At 36.6% G+C, this 26,895-nt stretch overlaps 3 protein-coding genes across 4 annotated transcripts in view; 2 read left to right on the top strand and 1 right to left on the bottom strand.

Moving 5' to 3' along the window:
- The window catches only part of LOC739542 (salivary acidic proline-rich phosphoprotein 1/2), a 201,555-nt gene that overhangs the window by 104,768 nt on the left and 69,892 nt on the right, over positions 1-26,895 (top strand). The window lies entirely within an intron of this gene.
- On the top strand, positions 724-4,788 carry TAS2R14 (taste 2 receptor member 14). Its single transcript, XM_016922974.4, has one exon. It carries the CDS (start codon positions 3,067-3,069, stop codon positions 4,033-4,035), a length of 969 nt encoding a protein of 322 aa, XP_016778463.3. The 5' UTR covers positions 724-3,066; the 3' UTR covers positions 4,036-4,788.
- On the bottom strand, positions 11,201-13,018 carry PRH2 (proline rich protein HaeIII subfamily 2). The gene is given in 3 exon segments (XM_024347692.3): positions 11,201-11,616; positions 11,973-12,008; positions 12,940-13,018. Coding segments are annotated over 3 exon segments (516 nt in total). The 5' UTR covers positions 13,004-13,018.

The following is a 26,895-nucleotide window of genomic DNA, read 5'->3' as shown; positions in this document are numbered from 1 at the left end:
GAGTTCTAGTGACTTACCCACTGCCGGTGCCTCTTCATTCTATCACAGCTGATGCTCTCTAGAAAGAACTACCTCCTGGTAGGAGGCCAACCACACAAAAATAGAGCATTAAACCACCAAAGCTAAGAACCCTCACAGAGTCCATTTCACCCCCCTGCCACCTCCACCAGAACAGGTGCTGGTATCCACAGTTGAGAGACCAACAGATGGTTTACATCACAGGACTCTGTGCAGACAACCCCAATATCAGCCTGGAGCCTGGTGGACTTTCTTGGTGACTAGATCCAGAAGAGAGATAACAATTACTACAGCTCAGCTGTCAGGAAGCCACATCCATAGGAAAAAAGGGAGAATACTACATCAAAGAAACACCCTCTGGAACAAAAAAGTCTGAACAACAGCCTTCAGCCCTAGATCTTTTCTCTGATAGAGCCTACCCAAATGAGGAGGAGCCAGAAAACCAACTCTGGTAATATGACAAAACAAGGCTCTTTAACACTCCCCAAACATCACACTAGCTCACCAGCAATGGATCCAAACCAAGAAGAAATCCCTGATTTACCTGAAAAAAAAAATACAGGAGGTTAGTTATTAAGCTAATCAGAAAGGCACCAGAGAAAAGTGAAGCCCAATGCAAGGAAATCCAAAAGTATGATACAAGAAGTGAAGGGAGAAATATTCAAATAAATTTTAATAATAAATAATACATTTTAATAATAAATAATAAATTTTAATAATAAATTCAAACATTTGATACAGTTAGTACATAAATTTTGATGCATAAAAAAGTTAAAATGAAACACACTAATCTGTTCTGTGTACACCTAAATGTAACTTTGACACTGAAATGGATTAAGACACTGCTCTTCTCTGAGGAACTGAGTTTTTATTCTAATTTCTGGATGTAGTGTGTGGGAATTATTATTTTTGCCGCTCTTTTTCTGAAAAAGATTGCCTTTCCCTAAGAGCTGTTGTTCCAATGAAAACCTAGTGTTTTCAACCCAGCATGAATGATGCAAGTGCTGAGGTCCTTTGGGCGAGACCCTCTGGGGTTATTGTAGCTCTCACTGGAGACGTGAGCTCTGCTCTCTTTTCAAAGTATCCATGAAGTCTCAACAGAACCCACCACACAACCCCCCACCCACCATGGTAGTTTGTCTTTCTCTTTGTCTTCTTTCCCAACCTCATCTTTATTGCCTGGATATAGCGAGGCCAGGGTAACCTTCTTGTCTCTACGTGGATAGTACGTTTGTACTTCTAGCCTTGGGATTTTTCCTTAATATTTGTCCATGCTAGCTGAGTTTGCCTTTTCAATAGCTCTCTTGACTAAATGTACGGTAATTTCCAAGATATTTTGGTTTTCTTTTATTTTATTTTTGCTTAGCATTGCTTCAGGGGACTGAAGGTGAGGGATCAGTTCTTCATAGTGGAACACCTTACATCTTTCTCTGCCATCTTTGACGTTTATGAGGCATATTTTTCTACTTTGTTTGGTAGCTGTTGCTGAATTTGTTTCATTGGTGCTTTGCTCACTTTACTTACTTTTTTAGCTATTGAAGAAGAATGACTGTATCATGCTGCTGATTTCCCCATCTTGGCTAGACAGTATGTCATCCTTTATCTACACTGGTCCCTGTAGTGAGGATCATGGAGCAGATGTTGCTGGGAGAGTGAGTATATGTGAAAAAAATGTGAAGGTATTTGGTGCTGATGAAGCAATATGCCCTACTGGGCAGGGGAGAGGCACAGAATAAGAATTCTTGCCATGTGGATGAACTCATTCAAACACAATGACTGCTTTATGAGACAACAGATAGATTTCCACCTCTTCTCACATGTACAGAGAAAATATTTCCAAAGTCTCCAGAATATTTACGTGTAATACTATTTAATATAAACTTGCAAGTCTTTTTAAATGTGTTTAAAACTATCACAGTACTAAACATGAACTAGATGCATAATAAATGCTGAAAGTAAAAAGCCTGAATTATTAAAGTGAAAAGAGAAAAAGATTTAGATCCCAAATAAATGTATGCGTTTGTGTGTGTGTGTGTGTGTGTGTGTGCGCGCGCGCACGCATGTTTGCTGTGCATGTACTTGTAAAAAGTAAAATAATAGAAAAGTATTATTCTTGGTACCCAGCATTCTAGGAATAATGTCTTCCACAAGATTATTAGAAAACTCTGCTACTTTGTAGGAGGAGCTTTGGATAACTATGAATAAGTCCCTTTACAGACTTAACTTTAAAAAACCATCTGATTTTTCTTTATTTTCTTTATTTTTATTGTAAATTGACATATTTTACTTGCATACATTTATGAGGTATCAGGTGTTGTTATGATTTATGAATACTATGTGGAATAATTAAATGAAACTAATTAATGTATTCAAATGATAATAAATATAACAGATAACAGGTAACAAATATTATTTTTTTATGGTGAGAACATTTGAAAGTTACTTTTTCAGCAATTTTGTAATGTACAATACACTATTATTAACCATATTCACAATGCTGTTCAATAGATCTCAGAAAAGCAAAACAAAACTTATTCCTCTTGTCTAACTGAGGTTCTGTAAACTTTCACCATCATCTCCCCATTTTTCTCCACCCAAACTCGGAAGTATGTAAAAATTCTCAGTGCTTAGAAAGTTTCATATACCAATTTTTGTAATGATACTTCCCCAGAACTCAATTTGACAGACTGAAGTATGTAGATAAGACAAAAAAAAAAAAAACACAAACCAATGAAAATAAATATGTCCTTATTTGCATGTTTACAAATGAGAATTCAGTGTTTCCTTTCTCACCAGCTACAAAAGACTTCAGCCTACTGTGTATAAGGCACACAGCATCTGGATGAAGCTCAGCTGAGCTGTCTGGGGAAATACAGAGATTTTTATGAAGAGAGCTTTAAACCCAGCCATTAGCAAATCTGGATGGTTGCTGGTTTAACATTCCCTTTTTAAAGGGAATATATTATTGAATTTTCAAGAATCAGATATACATAGCATTTTAGATGAATGCATTAAGAAGTCTTCAGCAGTGATGTTAGACATTGGGGCATGCTCTTACAGGCAATGGGTGGTGTCATAAAGAGCATATTTACATTCGTTTTAATTGTGGAATTTATAATTGGAAATTTAGGAAATAGTTTCATAGCACTGGGGAACTGTATTGACTGGGTCAAGGGAAGAAAGATCTCTTCAGTTGATCGGATCCTCACTGCTTTGGCAATCTCTAAAATTAGCCTGGTTTGGTTAATATTCGGAAGCTGGTGTGTGTCTGTGTTTTTCCCAGCTTTATTTGCCACTGAAAAAATGTTCAGAATGCTTACTAATATCTGGACAGTGATCAATCATTTTAGTGTCTGGTTAGCTACAGGCCTCGGTACTTTTTATTTTCTCAAGATAGCCAATTTTTCTAACTCTATTTTTCTCTACCTAAAATGGAGAGTTAAAAAGGTGGTTTTGGTGCTGCTTCTTGTGACTTCGGTCTTCTTGTTTTTAAATATTGCACTGATAAACATCCATATAAATGCCAGTATCAATGGATACAGAAGAAACAAGACTTGCAGTTCTGATTCAAGTAACTTTACACGATTTTCCAGTCTTATTGTATTAACCAGCACTGTGTTCATTTTCATACCCTTTACTTTGTCCCTGGCAATGTTTCTTCTCCTCATCTTCTCCATGTGGAAACATCGCAAGAAGATGCAGCACACTGTCAAAAGATCCGGAGACGCCAGCACCAAAGCCCACAGAGGAGTTAAAAGTATGATGACTTTCTTCCTACTCTATGCCATTTTCTCTCTGTCTTTTTTCATATCAGTTTGGACCTCTGAAAGGTTGGAGGAAAATCTAATTATTCTTTCCCAGGTGATGGGAATGGCTTATCCTTCATGTCACTCATGTGTTCTGATTCTTGGAAACAAGAAGCTGAGACAGGCCTCTCTGTCAGTGCTACTGTGGCTGAGGTACATGTTCAAAGATGGGGAGCCCTCAGGTCACAAAGAATTTAGAGAATCATCTTGAATATATTAGAAAAAAAATAGCTCCTAAGAAATTCTTGTATGTTATATAAATTTATACTTCCTCAAGGTTCTTTCATTGTGTATAACTTTGTGAATTTTACAAAGATATGCTTGGAATCAACACCATCCAAACATATCACAAATTAGGATATATGAAATTATGTATATTACCATACAGAGAAGAATGTGAATACTATAAAGAGTTCTTATACAAACAGGTAATATAGATTTTGTATCAATCATTCACCTTTCTTGAGATTTTTAAATGAGAAACCTATAATGTATAAGATACATGTGTGTACGTGTGTATGTATGTATGTGACACAGTTACTAAAAATAGGCTTCTTAAACTTACATCTCAATCTGGTAGATAAAGTACATAAAAGAATATGGAATTTTAGTACCTATATTAAGTGTTTTTAATTTTTGTATAATATTTAGTACCTGATTAGCATGTATGCAAAAAAGTAATTTGCTTCGTTTGTTGAATTAGAAGCCAGCTGCCTTACTAAACTACCACATTTGCTTTGCTCATTCTCTTGGCTTTGCAGATAGAAAATTATATCATCTGCATATAGTGATTTATAATGATTATTTTACTTCTCCATTTTACTACTCGTAATTCTTTTTTGGTATCAGTTGTATAATGAAATGGTTTGAACATTCAAAGTGTTAAGTAATCCTGATCGTAACTGCTGTCTTTGCAAATGGAGTGTTTTCTAGTGTTTTAACAATAAACGTAATACTGACTCTAGCTTTGAGATAAATTCTTTTAAAAATATTGTTCAGGGAGAATATTTGTTTCCTATCTTCCTGTGTATAGTATTATAATAAAATCTCTGTTAAAAACTATCAAATTTTTTGCTGTTTATTAAGATGATCATATTTTCCCTCTCCTCTGACCAATTAAAATAATGATACTTGTTAATGGTGGTACATAAAACAATGACATGTCTTCTAGTCTATGCATTCTAGATTTAACAAAATACAATATACATATTCATACACACGCACGCACACACACAGAGAGAGAGAGAGAGAAATAAAATTGCAACCTTAGAGGCAAATTGGAATTCAGAAAGTAGCTGCAAGGTAATGAGAGGTAATCTCCAAAAGGGGAAGATAATCCCAGTTTGAATAACATGAAAAATTGTGTCAAAGAATTGTGTGCCAGAAGACAGTTGATTCATTTTTTCAAGGGCTAAGGAATGTAACCATAATCCTGAATTCTTTGCTAAAAATTTGTTCTGGGGTTTGAATTAAATAATAACATTCCCCTCTCCCCTTAAAAAAAGATGAGGGCTGTTTACTAAACATACCTCCTTACTGAAAATGCTAATAACCAATCTGCTTCAGAAAGACTGTTATGGACTGACTTGTTTGTCTCCAAAATCCATGTGTTGAAGCCCACACTCTCAATGTGACTGTATTTGGATATAAGGCTTTTAAGTAGGTAGTTAAGGTTAAATTAGGCCATACAGTGAGGCCGTAATACAATAGGACTGGTGTCTTTATAAAAAGAGGAAGAAACAGGCATCTGTGGGCACAGAGAAAACACAATGATGTATGATTCCATTTATATACCATTCTAGAATATGGAAACTAATCTATAGTGACTGAAAGCAGATCCATGGTTGCCTGGTAACTGGGGGTTTGATAAAGAATGGGCAGTGGTAAGTTGGAGGAATAACACAGGAACATAAAGGAAAGTTTTGGGGGTACTATATATGTTTGTTACCTGATTATAGTGATGGTTTCACATGTGATGAGTATCACATGGTGAGACACTCATGAAATTGTACACTTTATATCTGTACAACTTATTGCATGTCAAGTATACCTCAAGTGGCATATTAGAAACAATTCAGGAGGAAAACTGCACACAAGTATGCATTCTTAGAAAGCTTCTCTTTGCAACTTTGGAAGAATCAAATATTATTATTTCCTATTCTTATTTTTTGATCTTAGCCTGGGCCTTATGTTTACTGGAATAAAATATGTAGGAATTCTTGTTGTCTTATCTACCTTACTGGTTTGTCTTCCCCAGTAGTAAGTTTTTAAGGGAAGAAAGCTGCAGGGGTGTGTGTATGTGTGTGGGGGGGGTGGTGGGAGGGATAGGAGAGCAATAGCAGAGAGCTCCTCTGAAGTGAGTTCTAGCTTTCCGGGAGCCTAGGTTCTGCTTCATCATCGAATGCCCCATGAAAATTCAGTTTCAGAGCCTACTCCATTACCCCATTTTCATTCTTGTAGGAATTGGTGTGTTCCTCAAATTCAGCTCAATATCCTGGAAGATGCCAAGCCTGTAATGTCCATCCTACCTCTGCCTGGGTCATGTGTTGGCGCTCCTATCCTTGAAAGTTTTTTCTTAAAATTTCCCATTTTTGCCTGCTTAACTCCTCAATCTGGATCCCTCCAAATTCGAGGATCATATAGAGAACATTACAGGTCTTTGCTGAGGTAGTTTATTGCTCTCTATTGATTTAAAAATTTTCTTGAAGAAATAAGAATATATTGGGATTTAACTCCACCGTGTTGTTTAGCAAACCTATACTTACTTACTTTGGAGTAAGATTTAACAGCCATAGAACAGATGTTGCTCAGCAGAGGTGTGGGGAAGCTGAATAAAACCCAACCTTTGATAACTCTAGGGGAGTGGGTATTACTGAGTAGTGGAGAAATACAAAATGAGGACAATTCATGCTCTGCAGATGTTCCTCTGCATTCTCAACATCGTCCCTATCTGGCTCTAACAAAGAGGCTGCTGTGTGGGATTAATATAGAGTTCTATCAGTTTTCATAAGCCCTGTAAATGGTTCTCAAATGTTCCTGGATATTTTCAGTTAAGTATTAGAGAATATCAAGGGTAATTATGTTTTTAAAATATTTCGATATATAATATTTTTTAATGTCAGGATAAGCTTAATAAATATTAATGAAGGAAGCAAGAATTAATTATTAGAAAATCGAAGATTTTGAATCCATGTGATTTCCTGAGCCCTATATTCTTATTGCCAAAAAGACAGCAGTCATTCCTGGACAATAATCCTATAAGGTTATTCTGCAAAGTGTGTGTATACGGGAACTTGCAAGCAATTAATTGATAAATAAATGTAAATTATCAGCACTCAGCATTCAGGAGTTATGGCTCCTCTGGATTCATTCAGTAAATTTCAATGCTTTGAATTATAAGAGCTTTGGATAAACTATGAAAATATCCCCTCAGTCTTCCCTCAGCATTCCTCAGTGGAGATGATTTTAGTGCTCAATATACTCCATCTACTAATTTACATATTTGCTATATGTTATACTTCTATCCATTGAATTTTAATGCAATTGATAACAATTAAAATGAATGAGCAAATTGTGAAGAGATTAGATAAAGCAAACATGCACAATGATGCAGAGAATTGTCTTTATTTGTTTATTAACAATGAGAATTCAGTTTTTTCTTTCATCATGAAGTATGAGAAATTTCACTTTATGTTAAGAACATACAGTATCTGGATCAGAATGCAGATAGCTGTCTGGGGCAAAATAATCTTTTTGTGAAAAAAGCTATGTGCCCATTCATTAGTACACCTTAGTGCTTTCTACTTTCATATTGAGCCTATAGTTTTTTTTTTAAAGGAAGAAATTAACTGCACATCCAATTAATAAGTATGTATAACAGGTACATGTGATAGATGAAGAAATTGTCAGCGTTGCAGTTAGACATTGGAGCTCTCTCTTTGCAGCCATGCTAAATGCCTTGTATAGTATCCTCATTATAATAGTAAATATAGAATTCCTAATTGGAATTTTGGGGAATGGATTCATAACACTGGTGAACGGAATTGACTGGGTCAAGATGTGAAAGAGATCTTCTAATCCTCACAGCTTTGATTATCTCCAGAATTTGTCTGATTTCGGTAATAATGGTGAGATGGTTTATAGAGGAGCTGTAGTTATCTTTACAGATGAGCAGAAAGAAAGCCAGAGCTGCAAACTCTTGTGGTGAAGAGAATACATCACTAGGGGGAACCCATCCCTGGGAAAGAAGCTGTTCTTAAAATCAGAAGTGGAAATAACTTAGAGTAAAATAATCAGATGCTTGCTATCACAATGGCATTAAAAATTCGAAGACTAGGCCTTTTGATTCCTTTGTGAATAATCATTTTCTTATTATATTTACTAGCTGGTCATTGTGTAATCACAAAGATTCTTTAGAAGTTGAATTAATAAACAGCTATTGTATTAAATTTTATTTTAATTACAATGGCTTTCCTTCCTTTCCTTTTTTACCTGAGTAGATTCTCTTGTTATTTTCTGGACAGAAAAACAGATCTGCATGTGGTGGTAATTTTACTCCTTCCATTTGAATATATGTATCTCTGTTATGTGCTTGTTTATCTAATATTAAATAAAATTATTCACTTTCTAATTATCCACAACATTGACAAGCTTTTTCTTTGTGCCTTTTTATTAGATAATTTTTCAGGGTGTTGCAGATACACATAAGGTTAGCAGCTACTTTGAGGTACACCATTTTAATCATGGTCAGAAGGCTAATCAAAAAACTATTTTACAAGAATTGTTTTTTAAAAAATATATTAAATATTATCAAAGACAACGTTGGCATCTTTTGAGATGGTCATATTTTTTTTTCCTCTGCTGACTTCATTATCCAAAACAAGTAATGAACATTCCTTAACATTCCTAGAATCAAGTCTGCTTGGTCATTTAACTCATATATCACTTTAATTTGTTTTAAATTATTTAAAGTGAGATTTATAGTTATTACTGTTAGAGTAGTCATATCAAAAAATTTTTTTTCAAGAACTTGGGGTATTTCTCTTCTTTTCAGCATTTTGTATAAATCAGCATATTAAAGGACTGCCTGTTAATGAGGAATCTTCCATGAAGGTGCTTTTGGGAGGAGTGAATTCTCTATTAAATTTCATCATATTTTACTTAGATATTAACTACTATAATGAGTTTAATATATTTTTAAGGTCATTTTGTATATAAGTCACTCCATATTGTATATCTGTAAAAACTGTGTTCAGTTTTTCATGTTTGCTTTTCAGAATGTAGGAAAAACTCATCTTTTAAAACACTTGTTTAGGCTTTACCTGATTACTCTGAAGATTATCTGTTTCCCTTATTCTTCCAGAATTTTCACAATCTTTTGCCAATTTTATTGGATTTTCAAGAAGTTATTACTGTTAGTTCAAAATTTATGAATCATTTCTTCTCATTCATTTAATCTTTTAAATTTTCATTAATTCTTATTTCTGTTCTCCCAAGTGTATTTTGTCTCTCTTTTTTAATTATTTGAGCTCATTGCTTACTTTTTTTTCAATACTCCTGGTTGCATTATAAAGTCATCAATTTCTAAAATGTTTTCTGACTATTGTGTAAATCAAGTCACATCAATTTTCACACGCAATTGCCCTTCAAATTATGCTGCCGCCTTGATGAAATCCATTCAGGTTTTCTTAAGAATGGTAAGAATCATAGGCAGGGACAGAACTGATCAGTGATAAAATAGGGGAAAATAGGTCTAGTGGCTTCTGGGGAATACAGGCATAGAACCATACTCACTTTCCTAGAAAACAAAATAAGTTACTCTCAAACTTGTTAAAGTTTCTCTCAGCTTCTGGGACTTTCTTTCATTGGTCCTGTTTTGCTTACATTCATAAGCTGACTAGACTATCAGGAAATGACCTGAAAATAATTGTGCAATTTAAATTCGAGCTAAGAAGACAGAGAAGGAAAGAAACAGTGGAACTCCTTCCCCAGGCAGATGACTTAATAAGGATAAGGAGGAAAGAAGCTTGCTGGAAACATCAAGGAGAAGGGGTCCTGGATGTTCTTACAATGTGAACATGGGTCTCAGATTCCAGAGTCCCAAACACTCAGAAGGAGATGCTACAATCAGAAATTGCAAGCTGATTATTTTATTGGTATATTGAAGTTAGAGCATGATCACATTATGTTTCAAGGCATTTGAAACACTGTCATCTTCTTATTCACTTCCTGAAAAAGACAAGGAAGATTATAGGCAAGACTTGACATGGCAGGAAATGTCTAATACCTCATTGGTTTACTGCGGTAAGGAAGATGCAAAACCATCCTTTTGCCCTCTATCCCTTCTACAGCCCCCCTCCTTAATATCATTTTCTTTGTTCACACTTTCTATGCCATTGCACGTAATGTGCTTTAAACTGTTGCTTAGATGAGGAAGAAAAACGATTATTGTTAGGTTGTTCATGCTTTGTGGCTGTTGGATACGTTAAGGGTTATTTTCAGAAAGATGGGGACTGCAACATATCCTGTAATAGGGACAGTGTGAAAGCAGCTTTAATGTTCAGTGACAGGGATTGGTTAAGTAAATTACGGAAAAACCAAACAATAGCATCGTATATAATTGTTAAAAAAAAAACTAACCAATAAACACTGAAGAGATCTAAATAAACTCATGTGAAAGCTAAGAAATAAATTTTTCCAATAAGTAAGACACAGAACTGAATATAAAGTGTGGTATTAGTGGTGGGAAAATTATATATAGTTATGTAGCAATAAATATTTCAAAGAGGAGTTTCCAAACAGTAAAAAGTGGGAGTTTTGGGAAGGGTAGAGGGGAGGAGAAATGAATTGCTATTTAGCTTGGTACATGTCTATGCAGTGAGATTAGTTTTTGTTAGCTTAAGCATGTATGACTTTAAATGTGAAATGTGTTTTAAAAAATGAGATATCATTTAACAGCTAAAAGTCCAAGGACCATTTAGCAGGAATACTGGACTTGAAATGCTAGTGTGAGGCAGGACTGAGCCTGTCCTGAACAAGGAGTGTTCAGGTAAAACTTTAAATAAGTGGGAGTCTTTGAGTTTGAGGAAAGGAAACAGAGTGCCAAAGGGAGAACATGATTCTATGTCCTCATTCCCAACCCTATTTAAGAGAGGTAATTTGAAGATAGTGATTCTCAAAATTGGAATTGCCTTCAAGAGATTGTTTAAAAACAAGATCTTGCTACCTTATCCCAGAATATTTGAACAAAACTCATGAGAAATGTGTTCCAGGACACGGAAATATTAACAGCTTTTCAATAGATTCACTGGCACAATGAAGTTGGAGAACTGTAGCAGTTGGAGCCTTTGATGGATAATAAGCTGGAATCATACCTGTCATTGAATCCTAGATTACTGAGGAGACTGCCCCTGTGGAGGTCCTTGTGGGCGGCCCCCTTGGGGAGGTGGTCCCTGGGGCTTTCCAGGAGGAGGTGGGGGAGGACCTTGCTGATGGCCTCCCTGTTGGGGTGGTCCTTGTGGCCTTCCTCGAGGAGGACGGGGATGGCCTCCCTGTTGGGGTGGTCCTTGTGGCCTTCCTTGAGGAGGAGGGGGATGGCCTCCCTGTTGGGGTGGTCCTTGTGGCTTTCCCTGAGGAGGTGGTGGACCTTGTTGCTGCTGGCCTCCTTGTTGGGGTGGTCCCTGCTGAGGGCCATCATTCTGGTTCCCATCACCAGCAGAGGGTTGAGATTGCTGTCCTCCCAAAGGTGGTCCCTAACGCTCCTCATCTATGAACTGCTCAGAGTCTCCTCCATCTGTGTGAGTTGAAACAAGAAGAGCTGAGCTCATGCTGGAAAACCCTCCTTTCTTCATATCTCTCTGTCTTCACCACACGGCCGGCCCCTCTCTCCCTGACCTGCCTCTCAACTCCCAACCTCCCCGCTTCCCAAGGCTTCCTAATTAGAACTCCTCTTAATCCACATAAGGGTGGTGAAAAATCAAATTTCTTTACTCATGGTCCCAGAATCAAGGTTGGGAGAAAACTGTTTATATCTCTGGGGCACTGATATTAGCCAATTCCTGACAAGGATGATAAGAAGACACTGGAGAACTGATCAATTTTTCGGGGAAAAATGGAGACAGAGTTTACTGAGAATTTATTGGGATTTACCTGATATTACCAAGGGAACGTCTTCTTGGCTGACATCTAGAAAAGAAGTACAGGATGATGGGAAAAGTTACTTCATGAATCATTCAGAGCTCATAGTGTTCTACGAGGATAAAGGACCTCTGATCACACCCTGTGCATCCCCTTTGAGATCTCATCAGCCACTCTCTGATGCTACCGGAAGTGGAAGAAGATGTAAGGGAAAGCAGGATTGTTACTACACTGAGCGTCAACCAGGAACTCAACATAGAAGGGCCCCTGTTTGTCCTCTCATGATTCCTCAAGCCTTAGTGCTTATTTAGTTAAAGGGCTCTTGAGTATTTCAATGAAATATTTGGGGATCCTTCTGCCCTCTTTCATCTGTAAATATGTTGTTTATGTTTGCAAGCTTTCTCAACAGGAGCCACCAGACATAGCCACTTAGATACAATCTTACAAATGCCCTTCCCAGAACATTAAAATACTACATGCAGGAGAGAGAAAAATGACGATATTTCACTCTGGTGATTCTCTAACTCTATGTAGACAGAGGCAAGTGTTTACCCAATTCTCTGCCTCAGCAATAGCTCTGACATGTGTTTATCTCCTTCATGGATGCTCATCCACTGTCCAGCAAGGCCACCATCATCCCTGTCTACTGGGATCAGTATAGGATCTTCACAGCTGCACTTCCCTGAATCTGTCTTGCATTCTCCACATCCTTCCCAGCAGTCCCATGTCTCTATAAATGCAAATCTCACTCTCTCACTCCCCCGGTACAAATTCTTTATTGGGTTCTATTTGTGCAATCAATAAATTATGAGGTCTTGATGAGGAATGAAGGCACAACAGGTCTTCTGATCCTTGGCATGAGAACTCTTCAGTCCTATCTGTTCTCTCATCCTCCTCTCTTCCCTCCACTTTCCCCCTCTATAGCACTCGCCCGTAAACCCCAATCAGAGTCACAATATCTTCCCCCAATTCGGCTTACCTTCATCTAAGTCCTGAGCTGAGCTGAAGGCCAGCAGGGCCACTGACAGCAGAATCAGAAGCATCTTGCAGAAGGCTCTGGTGTCACTCCCAACTTTATGCTGGGAGAAACGTGTCAGCTCCCTTTATAAAGACAAGCAGGACAATGGCGCATTTGAGCTCCCTACCAGGTGGGCCTCCTCGCCTCAGAGACTGGGTTCTGCTTTGCTTACTTCAGGTCAAGTGTATCCCTCATTTCTTCTGGGACTCTAGCCTAGCAGGAAGGGTTGGGGAGGATGTTGTTTGTGGCTAATTTCTAAAAGGTACAACTATGACTTGGACAAATGTTTTGACGGAACTGTGTCCAAGCAATCAGCACAGTGTCAGGATTGAACTTTAGACATCATTTGTTTTTCAGTCTGTTTGGAAAGACTGCTATTCTGCTTCCCACTGTGCTTTTCATTTGTGTGTATGTGAGTTTGTGCGGGTGTGTCGGGGGGTTGGGCAGCAATCCTACAGCTAACAGTGAAGACGGTCAATATGTCTGACTCTTTTGATAGCCTATTTCCATCTCTCATGATGTGTGCGCATGGATATTTGTATATTTAGCTAAATTTTTCATGTAATAGAGATGCTCTCTGCTTATCCGTGAGTTGTGTGAGGACAGCACACTGCTGGGTACACATAGATGACAGAAGGCTGCCCCGCAGCCTCCTCATGCTACAGGAACTTTCCAAACTCTGTGGATCTCACTACACTCAGGCAAGCGTTGGTGCTGTACAATACAGGCAAGCTAAAAAATTTGTATTTTAAAAAAATCTTTAGGGATTATTAAAGCAAAACTGAACACAGAAACCACCAAGGAATTTCTAGACCTAAACAAACTGAAACGTGGTTCCCAAAGTGAGCCACACGATGTCATGTAGCTAAGACCTCCACTTTCTCCAGAATATTCTATAGAATTCATCGTCTACTTTATTTCTTCTAACAAATACCGTAGTCTTCACCACTAATAACTAAGTGGCCATACTTATATATTCAACTTGATGATTTGTAATGCCTGTTCAAGCCTCAAATGCCTTGATTGGTCTTCTGTTTTTTACTCAGTATTTATGTCACCAGTTTCATCAGAGTTTTCTTTCACAAAGATGATTTTTTCTATGATATTCTAATACTAATTCTTTCTTATTCTCTTTCTTACATTTATTTGTTGATATTTTATATGCTGAGACTACCTTGTCGTTTGTAATTTTCTTCCTATATAGTTTTTTTCTCCCCACATGACTTGTGGGAGATGACATTTATTTAATCTTCTAAGCAATGGTGTATGGTACTCCTCACTATCTTTATTTTCATTTTTGTCTCTATAATTGGACAATAAACTATTAAGTTTCTGAAAAATCCTTCCAGGGTCCTGGATTGGTACTCCTCTTCTCAGCTGCTGATTGCTCTGTGATACCTAGAAATTCCCTGTTCCTCAATTCATAAAATATACTACTCGGTATCACCAGCTGCACTTTCCATTTCAGACCTTGTGTAGGCCTTGTGTAATTTTTCACTTTTTGTGCATGGCTAGTGTTTATTTGAGGATAGCTTGGTTGGAGGCATGGCTGAGAGGCCATGTGACAGAAAATCATAAAGACAAGGCCCTAGACAGATGTGCATGAGTGGATCCTGTGCTTTGCATACGAGGGTCTGGTCTGGCTCTTCTGAAGAGTTGCAGATAACAAAACAAGAAGGCTTCCTAATAGATTAGAGTTTTCTACAGACAACAGTGTTCTCATAAGGGACCCAGGCAGATTGGTATTTTCCCTGAAATAAATATAGACATATTTGAAGTGGGAATGCATTCTTAATTGGCAATTCTTCTCTGGCCCTGTGGAAACTGGATCAGTTTTAGCTGGGCTTGATGGGTTGTGTCTTAGGCACAGGGTAGTTGCTTAAGCCAAGCAGCTCCCAATGGGTTACTGGGATTATTTTCTTTGGTTTCACCAGATACTGTTTTCCATTAGACCTGGAGATGAGCAGTCCTGCCTTGGTGATTTCAGGTCAACCATCATGTCAAAAAGGAAGGCCAGAGAAAAGGAACAAAGAGGGGTGCCAGACAGATATTGCCTGATGATGTGGGTAACGGAGAAAGCTGCAAGCCTGGTGAAAGACAGATTTCTCCTTGGCAGCAGAGTACAGGAAAAGAACAGGAAATGCTCCTAAAGGTCGCTCAGCTCAGGTCCCTTCCATGACCTTCTCCAATGTCAACAATCAGCAAAAGAGACTAGCATATCAAGAAAGTATAAATACCAGCTATCCTCTCACCAGCCAAATCAAAAGAAGGGGTGATGGAAGAGCTGAAAGGGACACTGTCTGGGAGTGAGTGTGGGTGAAAGGGAGAAGTAGGGCTGCTGCAGGAGCTTGGGCACCTAGAGTGGGTGGCAGCCGTCAACAACACAATTCCCTTCTACTATGGATGTTCACATTCTGAGGTCCTGAAGCGTCAGTCTTCAACATATGAAATTTTAGGATTCATCTTTCATAACACATCCCAACTTTTTCTCTGTTACTCACAGGTGTTTACCTAGTGGTTCAAAAATCCTCACTCCCTCCAGGCACTACCCATTAGCTTATCTAATTATTTCCACCTTCAAAATACATCTCAAATGTGTCCACTTGCATGATCTTTACTAGAAGCTTGTTGTTCAGCCCACAATGCTCTCTCCTGGAGGTCTTTAACAGCCTCGACCTGGTCTTGGTAACATTCTTCCCCCAGTACATCCCATATCAGTTCCCTCACGACAATCAGAGTGATCATTTAAAAGTAGAAATTAGATCATATCACCCTTGTGCTTCAAACCCCTTGTTTTTCCTTCTGGACTTATAATAAGGTCCAAATTTCATGACTCAGCTCTTTCACACCCACATGACTAGATCTTTTTTGAAGACCCGGAAGCTCTCTGAATGGAATAGAAAGTAGGATCTTCTTCAACTTCAGCTTGCTCTAGTTTGCCTGGAATACTGAAGGATGGTTTGCCAGGAAAGATGAACATTGGCAGAGGGGATAAACTTCTCCGAGAGTGAGTGAATTGCATTGAGTTGCTTGTCTGGCAGTTTATGTACATTGGAAGAATTATTGTATTCACTGTATCAACTAAGCAGTCTGATAATACAGTTAGCAAATAAACACAATGGTCTCTGAGACTTCAACTTTGCTTTGACTTGTCTAAAAACTTTGGTTTCACTATCATGGTAATCATCTATATTTTTTAATTTGATGTTGATGACCTATTAATATATATTATACATTTCACAATTAATTATCATATTTCTATTCTTTCCACCTATCCTAGCCAAATTGGTTATAATAGAAAACATTTTTAAACATTTACTATGTTCCACTTAATCATCAAAACCATTATATTAGGGACATATGATTGTTATCATTACCTTAGTTTTATAGATGACATGACTTAGGTACATAACAATGTTCTTATAAAGGTATTAAGTGGAATAGAAGGCAGTCAGTACTCAGAGTTTAGTGTGCTCCACTACTCACTTGCTATTCATTTATTTATTTCATTGTTACAATATGAGAAGGAATGAGGTTCAGAAAAGAAACATAAGTTCTGTTATTAGGAGATTATCAAGGTTAAGCTTTCCTAAGACTTTAACAGGTGAGGTGAAAAATATATTTTTCCTGAGGAAATAAGTTTGTTTTAAATCATAAGCACATTTACATAGGCTTCCATTAACCTGTTTTCCTCCTTGCCTTCATATAAAGATACTCATACAAATTTATTCGTTTTTTGTGATTATGAAAACCCAGTCAATGTAGATCCTTTATGTGCTTTCTTAATACATGCCACATGTATTTTTCTGCTGAGCCATATTAGCATTGGCAAAACTTGAGCCTGTCCTTTGAAATGAACCAAAAATGTTGATTCTCATCACAATGAATGTAAAATTTTAGAAGTCCAAGAGAGAGACTGGCCTGAGATTTGTGTATGAAGGGATAAATTTGTATACCACTTGCACAGATTTCAGTCTTCTGCCTGAGAGTGCCCCTGTGTCCTGGCCCCAGAGCTGGTGTTACCAAAACAGGTCCGGGTCATTGATATTATTACTAAGGTGTTATCTGAGCTCATGGTCTCATGACCAAGAAAATTAAGGAGTGTGGACACAAAAGGGTGAGGTTGGAGCAAAAGTTTAATAAGTGAAAGGAGAAAGCTCTCTGCAGTGGAGAGGGGAGTCAGAGTGGATTGCCACTTTTACAGTTGAATCCACAAGCTTTTATGAGAAACTGCTCTCCAAACACATTCAAAAGCTAGCAGACAGCAAGAAACAACTAAGATCAGAGCAGAATTGAAGGAGATAGAGACACAAAACACCCTTCAAAAAATCCATGAATCCAGGAGTTGGTTTTTTTTGAAAAGATCAACAAAATTGATAGACCAGTAGCAAGACTAATAAAGAAGAAAAGAGAGAAAAATCAAATAGACCCCCAAAAAAATGATAAAGGGGATATCACCACTGATTCCACAGAAATACAAACTACCATCAGAGAAAACTATAAACACCTCTATTCAAATAAACTAGAAAATCTAGAAGAAATGGATACATTCCTCGACACATACACCCTCCCAAGACTAAACCAGGAAGAATTTGAATCCCTGAGTAGACCACTAACAGGCTCTGAAATTGAGGCAATAATTAATAGCCTACCAACCAAAAAAAGTCCAGGACCAGACGGAATCACAGCCGAATTCTACCAGAGTTACAAGGAGGAGCTGGTACCATTCCTTCTGAAACTATTCCAATCAGTAGAAAAAGAGGGAATCCTCCCTATGTCAGCCATTGAGTTGGATCATTGTAGATGTTCATCCCATTTGAGCCTTCAGATGACTGTGGTCCCATCCCTTATCTGATGGCAACTACATGAAATACCACAATGAGAGACTATCCAATAAGTCCAGGCAATTCACAGAATCGTGAGGAAAAAAGTAATAAACTGCTGTTTTAAGCCTGCAATTTGGGGAATGATTCGTTATATAAAAATAGAAACTTAGAATAGATGGAGAAATGAGGCTGGGCTCCGTGTCTCACGCCTGTAATCCCAGCACTTTGGGAGGCCGAGGCGGGTGGATCATGAGGTCAGGAGATGGAGACCATCCTGGCTAACACGGTGAAACCCCGTCTCTATTAAAAATACAAAAAATTAGCTGGGCGTGGTGGCGGGCGCCTGTAGTCCCAGCTACTCGGGAGGCTGAGGCAGGAGAATGGCGTGAACCCAGGAGGCGGAGCTTGCCGTGAGCTGAGATCGCGTCACTGCACTCCAGCCTGGGCGACAGAGCGAGACTCCGTCTCAAAAAAAAAAAAAAAAAAAAAAAAAGAACAGATGGAGAAATGAATAAAAAGAACTTATCACTTTAATCTCAAAGCAAAAAAAGAGTGAAAAGAGAGTGATAACTAGCAAAATTTTAATAAGGGTAAAAGCAAGTTCAATGTTATCAGAAATGTTCATGAATTTAAATAAATTTGCTTGATCTATCAAAAGACAGAGAATAAATAAGAAAACAAAACACGACTATGTTCTGCTTTCAAGAGGCATACCTAAAGCAGAAAACCACAGTGACAGAAAATAAATGGATAGAATCTACCACTAACTAATGAGCACGGTGACTGCTACTTATGCCTAATGTCTATTATCCTATCATTTGTTGGTGATAGAATCACACTATTCCCTTGGACAATTTGTGCCACAAAAACTTTCCTATGTATTTTTTAGTTATGTGAAAGATAGATGCTCTTCCACATGCATATATTCAATTGCTTGTTTATATTTGTCATATTTAACTGAAACTAATAATCACATAACATTTAAAGTAAACAACAGTAACAGTTAAAGACAGGTGATTACAGAGTAGTAAGAATAAAACAATTCATCGAAGGCTGGGCATGTTGGCTCACGCCTGTAATTCCAGCACTTTGGGAGGCCAAGGCGGGCAGATCACCTGAGGTCAGGAGTTCAAGACCAGCCTGGCCAATGTGGTGAAACCCCCGTCTCTACTAAAAATACAAAAAAATTAGCTGTGCATGGTGGCGTGTGCCTGTAATCCCAGCTACTCAGGAGACTGAGGAAGGAGAATTACTTGAACCTGGGAGGCAGAGGTGGCATTGAGCCAAGATCACACCATTGAACTCCAGCCTGGGCAACAAGAGCAAAACTCTGTCTCAAAAAAAAAAAAAAAGAAAAGAAAAAATTCATGGAAAAGATGCAATAATCATGAATTTGGACATACCTAACAATGCATTACGTAAATAGATAAAGCAGAAGCCTCACAAACAGAAACTGAAGAATCCACAAATAATAAGAATGTAAGACACACTTAATAAACTGCCATATCAAGCAGAAGAAAGAATGATATGGAATATTTTAAGAATGCAATTAGCAAAAATTAATTCAATACTTTTATGTAGAAATCTGTACTTGACAGAAATCTGGACACAAACATTCAAATACACATGAAACATTTACACACCTAAACCATGTACACTATAACAAAGAACAGATTCCATGGAATAAGTATTATGTAGAATGTAAAGTAGTAAAATGTTAAATCAAAAAAGTTTGAAAATTGAACTATTCTCTATAACTAAGAAAAAGATGGACATTTCTACGTAAAAGATAAATGTTTAGAACTCAGCAACGAAAAAGCTTTTCACAATCAAAATGAAAAAACCAGCTAAAGCTAAGAATCCATGTCCATTAGTACATGTTTTATAAAAAAGTTTTCCAGATGAATGAGGCACATATTCACCTTCAGTTAAGAAAAATGAACAACAGAAAAATTTAAAGAAGGGTGAAGAAGTTAAGAAGGAGCTAATATGTACCTTGCGCTTACTTAGTACATGGTACTGTTCTAGGTGGTTTAGGTGTGCTATTTATTTTATATTTATTCCTAAAAACAGTCTCATTCCCTTTGGTTTTTAAAGAATCAGAGGCATGACAGGGTGCTGTGGCACCTGCCTGTAATCCCCGAACATTGGGAGGTCAAGACAGGTGGATGCTTGAGTTCAGGAGTTCGAGACAAGCCTGGGCAATATGGTGAGACCCCACTGCCCTCTACAAACAATACAAAAATTAGCCGGGTATGGTGGTGCACCTTTGTAGTCCCAGCTACTAGGGAGGCTGAGGTGGAAGGATCACTTGAGCCTGCGAGGTCAAAGCTACAGTGAGCCAAGATCGCACCACTGCACTCCAGCCCCGGGTGACAGCGTGAGACCTTGTCTCAAAAACTAAACAAACAAAAAACCAAGGGATAGAAAGGTTAAGTAAATTTCCCAAGTCATAGACTCAGCAAAAGGAAAAGTTAGAATTTGTCTGAAGGGCAGTAATTATGCTTTTGGATGTCAACCAAAATCAAAGTAGTAAATAAATAAATGAATGAATAAATAAATAGAAAATCAAAATATAATAGACAATGGTAGTACAACCAAAATCTTTTAAAGATTAGGAAATTCAAAAGTCTGATGGTACTGATCAAGAAATACGAGAAGCAGAAAAATTGATGAAATGTAGAAAATACTAAATAGCAGAGCTTTATATAATCAATGTTCTAAATAATTTTATTCCACAATTTAAAAACTCAGTTGAAATTGCCAAGTTTTTAAAAAGCATAGGTTAACAAAAATTTATATTAGTAGTAAAAAACTTTAATAAATCAACAATTTCAAAGATTTTGAATGGACTATCAAAATATACACAAGATATCAAATTCAGATGGATTTATAAAAAACTTTTACTAAGTTTAAAAATGTCATAATTTTTACCTTCTCCAAACTACTTCAGTGAACCTAAATGTTTTATTCTCATTTATTTTAAGAAGTTAAAAAATTATCCTCAAAATGAGTAAAAACAGTACAGGACAGCAAATAATGAGAAGGTAGGCAATTAGATACAGGCACAAAACTGCTAAAAAAAAAGTGTAAAAGTAAATTAGTCTCATAATATATACTTAAAATATATTACAAATGAAAAGATTCATTCTAAGAATTTGAAGATAATTTAAAACTAGAAAGTAAATAATTTTAATTTACATAAAATTATCTCAACAGATGTTGCAAAAATGTTTAATCTAATTTAACTCCTAATCAAGATAAATACCCAAACCAAGTTTAAATAGAAGCAACATTTAATAACTTTTATGTCTACTAAACAAATACAGAAGCATAGTTATTAGTGTAACATAGAACTTTTCATTTAATCAAGATTAAGACAAAGATACTTGTTTATTGACAATTTTGTTAGGTCATTTAACTAATACACTTTGACAAAAATATTGTTACATAGAAATTTGGATGGAAATTTAAAGAAATTATATACTGATAGTAGTAATTCCACCTAGATAATTTAAAAATCAACAGGAAAACTTTTGAAATAACACAAATTTGATAAGCTTGCTGAGTACAATATCAATATATATGGGCTAAAATTACACCTATTCACCAGCACTGGTCCATTAAAATGTGGAATTAAAAAAATTCCCTTTCTTATTACAAATAAGAACTATATTTTGATTATGGCTAAGTCTCAGAAAAGTGTTTCATGATGTTATATATTGTGAAATTACATAACTATAATACTTTAGTGAAGGATTTGAACTATATAGATATGCAAAAATTAATTTTCAAAGACATTGATTATGCTCAAATTAATTCACATATTCAATATAATTCTAACCAGAATCTTAAAGAAATTTATTTTCAAGTTGACAAAATAGTCCTAAATTACACATGAATTAAGTATTCAAAAATAATTCAGACAATTCTTGAAAAAGAAAATTAAGGTAGGGGTATCCAGTAGATAGCAAGACTTATTTAAATTATTTATTTAGTGGCTCATGCTTGTAATCCCAGCATGTTGGGAGGCTGAGATGGGAAGATCACTTGAGTTAGGGCATTCAAGACCCACTTGAGCAACACAGTGAGACCTTGTCTCTAAAAGCATCAAAAAAGTAGCTGGGTATAGTGGCAACTGTAGTCCTAGATACATCAGAGAATGAAACAGGAGGATTGTTTGAGCCCAGGAGGTCAAGGCTGAAGTGAGCCTTAATTGAGCCACTCCAGCCTGGGCTACAGAGCAAGACTCCGTCAGGAAAAAAAAAAAAAAAAAGATTAAAAAAATTTTTTTAATGTTTTTTGAGACAGAGCAAGACCGTGTCTCAAAAAAATTATTTAAAAAATCAAAACAATGAAGGTTGTGACACAGAAATAAAATGTATATAATAAGTAATAGGTCAGCAGATCAAACTAAAGACAGGTCTGGTGAGACCAGATTGTTTATTCTTATCACATAGGAACCTCCGTACGTGATAGATTTGGCATTAGAAATCAACAACAAAAAAATGTAGACTGTTCAACTAATGATATTGAGACCTCTGTCATTTAATATTGGGACAAAATTGTATTTCTAACTCACAACAAACAGAAAAACTACATTAGATGTACTATCACTTTAGATTTGAAAACAATTCTTTAAAACTTTTACAAGAAAATCAAAATAAGACTCTACTGCCTTTAATTTGAGGAAGCACGTGTCATTAAGGAAAAGACTGATGAGTTCACATTTGCTGATAAAAATAATATAATCTGTCCATCCTAAGTTAGGTGTCCAACAAATAATTAGTTACATGTCTATCCTCTCACCTTTCATGTCCTCCAACGCTTCTCTTTAAAGAGTGGCATAGCATAACATCATGAAAGAATGAGGAAACTCCAGTGCAACAAAAAAATTATAGAGTTTATAAATATCTTTTTTTGTTTGCAAATATATTGTGTGAGATAGATTTTTCCATCTTAAATATGTGAAGAAAATTAACCCTGCAATAATTAGTATTGTAACAACAATATTGCAATTTGAAATAAGACAAATGTGTAACATACTTCTTCTTCCAAAGTAAATAACAGGATTAAATATAGAATTGAAAAAGTAAACATAATCAAACAGAGAAAATACCAAGAGTTGTTTTGTAATCTTGAAAGTTGGGAAGACATGTTTAAACATGATATTAAAGGCAGAGTACATTTAAAATGAATGCATTTAATAGCATGACTGGAAGAATTTCTGAATGCCTCAAGAAAATAAATATAAAAAGGTAAATAATAGATTAAAAACTTTAAAATCTATTTGCAATATAAACAGGAGAAAAAAATTTAATACTTTTACTGTTTTATAAAAAAGATAAAAATAATTTTAAAAACCAGATTATCATATATAAAAAATTCAGCCTCACATTTAAACAAAAACATAAGTTTAGTATAGTACTATGGTAAAATGAATAACAAGTGCTCTATTTTGCATTTCAAATTGGCCACATTTGGCTTTTGTAAATTGTTACATAGAATTATAATGTGTGCAAAGTTACGAGCAGTCTCATTTAATGCTAGTGAGAGCTTACATTGGTGCATGCATTTTGTAGAGGCCTTTGTCAATATTAATAAAAGTCTTAAATGTTTATATAGGTTATAACCTGCTTTTTGGACCTCACCCATTTCTATGACTTCATCTTACAAATAATTGGAGATTTCACCACAGAGTTTTGTCTTAGTCCATTTTATGTTGCTATAAAAGAATACCTGAAGTTGGATAATTTATTTTTGTTTGCATTTTTGATCATGTGGATCTTTTAAAAATGTATTATTTATTTATTTATTAAGTTCTGGGGTACATGTGCAGGATGTGCAGGTTTGTTACATAGGTTAGTGTGTGCCATGGTGGTTTGCTGCACCTGTCAACCTATCACCTAGATATTAAGCCCAGCATGCATCAACTCTTTTCTCTAATGCTCTCCCACCCCCGCCCTGCCCCAACTTACCCAGTAAGTGTTGTTCCCCTCCCTGTGTCCATGTGATCTCATTGTTCACCTCCCAATTATAAGCGAGAACATGTGGTGTTTGGTTTTCTGTTCCTGCATTAGTTTGCTGAGGATAATGGCTTCCAGCTTCATCCATGTCCCTGCAAAGGACATGATCTTGTTCCTTTTTAAGGCTGCATAATATTGAAGCTGGACAATCTATAAAAACCTAATGTTTCTGCAGGCTGGAAAGTTCCAAAAGCAGGCACTGACATCTGCTCATCTTCTGGTGAGGGCTTTCCTGCTGTATCTTGACGTGGCAGAAGGTCAAAGGGGAAATGGACTTGTGTGAAGAGGCAAAACCTGAGGAGCCTTCTGACACTGTGACCACTCAGTCTTGCAGAAACATTTCCATGAACACGAATTCAGTCAGAAGAGAACAAGAACTGACTCAGTACTGCTGGTTTTGAGTTCATTCCTGCTACTGAATTCAGAAATCTCCTGCCAATGCCATTCTTCAACGTCCTGTTAGTCTCCTAACTGGGGACTGTAATGTGTTCATAAATTGCAGTTTAGGGTGAAGCAACAAGTGAAAACAGTGAAAGGAAAACTGTCCATAACTGCATCTGAGAACACTAGACTTCATTGGGCATTCTTTTGAATATGGAAAGTTATCACCTGTGGCTCTTATAAAAAACTAAAATATTTGTTAGTATGAAAATTGCCAGCTGAATCATTTGAAAAATGATTGCTCTGATTTCATAAAGATCAATATGACCTGATCCTACAGAAGAACTGATTTTAATGTAATTAACAACAAATTAACAATGAGCAATGGAATTAATGGACATAGCAAGAGAGAAGTACTGAAACAATAAATATTAAATATTAATCCCTTAATTATTGTATTAATCCCTTAGTTGAAAATTTAAAAAAATTATAAAATTAGGAATTTTTCTCTCTGAAGAGAAGCCAGATATAGAGGAGGACATTTTCATGGTGGTATTAACTATGGAATTCATCACTGACTTAATTGGCAAGGAACAGGATATCTGCTTCAATGACCTCATTCTCACCAGCTTATCTCATACATACAAATATATACATATCTGTATATATGAGTCTCACCCATGTATACATACATTTAAATGTATACATATATATGAGTCTCACTCTGTCACCCAGCCTGACCGGCAGTGGCATAAGCATGGCTCACTGCAGCCTGGGCCTTCTGGGCTCAAGCAATCCTTCCACCTCAGCCTTCTAAGTAGCTGGGACTACAGATGTGCACCACCATGCCCAGCTATTTTATTTATTTTATTTTATTTTATTTTATTTTATTTTATCTTATTTTATAGAGAGGTGGTCTCTCTATGTTGTTCAGGCTGGTCTCAAACTCCTGGGCTCAAGATATCCTCCCATTTTGGCCTCCCAAAATGCTGGGATTATAGGTGTGAGCCACTGTGCCCGGCTCAAATATATTTCTTGATGATAACACTAATCCATTTCTGTGGCACTTTTTTTCAGGTCTTTATAGCACCAGTAAAATGGGGAGAATGATAGTTTGCTTGGGTTTCTGAATGGTCCTTTTGCATATTTGTTTACCACCTACCTCTATTTTTCACTGTCTTGGTGAGAGCCCATTCCTTCCACCAACTCTTTTCATAGCTAACATGACAGTTTATGTGGTTGTTACTGTTATTTTCTATGGTTCTCTATCTGTGGCAGGTCTCCCTTAAAGACAGGGAAATGTTCTGAGTTGGGGGAAGAATATAAGTCTCATTAAAAAAGATGTAATTTTAAAACTAGGAAAAAAAGTGTAATCTTCAAGAGATTCTCATATTGTCTGTGAGCTCCCATTTGTCTTCATAATATGTTAAACTGTATCTCTGGAACAGGGTTTGATATGGTTTTTCTATGTCCCCATCCAAATCTCATCTTGAATTGTGGCTCCCGTAATTCCCATGTGTCATGGGGAGGGACCCAGTGGGAGGCAATTGAATCGTGGGCGGGTCTTTCCCATGCTGTTCTTATGATAATGAATAAGTAATTCTCATGAGATCCGATGGTTTTATAAAGGGGAGTTGCCTTGCAAATTCTCTCTTGTCTGCCGCCACGTAAGATGTCCCTTTCCTCTTTCTTTGTCTTCCACCATGATTGTGAGGCCTCCTCAGCCATGTAGAACTGTGAGTTCATTAAACCTCTTTCCTTTATAAATTACTTAGTCTTGTGTATGTCTTTATTAGCAACATGAGAACAGACTAATACAGGGTTTTAGCTCAACATGTGTTAATAAGGTCAACTAAGGCACACTAAAGTTTTTTAAAAGTTTATTTGCAAATGATGGTTCATAAATTGGAAAGCTCCAAACTGAGGTGGTTCCAGAGCTCTACTGAGGGAACGCAATGGGGACGCTTTTATAGGACAGACAAAGAAGAAAAGCAAAGACAGGACAGATGAAATAAGGTAACTTTATAGCTAACCAATCAAATGTTTGGCTATCCTGTTGGCTGTCTTTGATTGGTTGAGTTTAAGTTCTGTTTTTCTTTACTATAGACATTTATAAAAATTAGCTCAAGTTAATTTTTGCTTACTTTTGTAAATCAATCAGTTTTAAGGTCATATGAGACCTAACTGGCTTTGTCTGCCTAGGGATTCTTCAGACCTGGCCTCCATTTTAATATACTTTGACACGTGTGACCTAGTTTGGGTTGGCATTTCTTTCAGAAGCACAATTTTTTAAGAAACTCAATTTTTTAGTCTACTTAATTCCTGTCAGCTTCACATACAAGCAAACAAGTCACAGTTTTTGTCTAGTCTGCTGCTTCTTATATTTGCTGTGTTTTGTTGCGTTTTCACCCCTCTGCTTTTCTCTCTGGATTTAATATCAGATACTTTGAGCATTGTAATGCTTCATTCAGGAAACCAGATATTTAATCACTCTGCCTTGATATTACCTTGTCAAACTGAAAGAGCAGTAACTGTCAGTTGAACGTTTTTCTGTAAATATAATCTAGTCAGAATTTTTAACATGGATGTAACAACCATACCCTTGAGATAATCCTAGTCTTAAGGCTGAGTTTTTTTGTTTGTTTGTTTTTTGTTTTTTTGAGACGGAGTCTCACTCTGTCGCC

Source organism: Pan troglodytes, chromosome 10 (assembly GCF_028858775.2).
Source record: "Pan troglodytes isolate AG18354 chromosome 10, NHGRI_mPanTro3-v2.0_pri, whole genome shotgun sequence".
Lineage (NCBI taxonomy): Eukaryota > Metazoa > Chordata > Mammalia > Primates > Hominidae > Pan > Pan troglodytes.
Note: the sequence above shows the minus strand (reverse complement) of the source record. Positions and strands in the feature narration are given on the sequence as shown.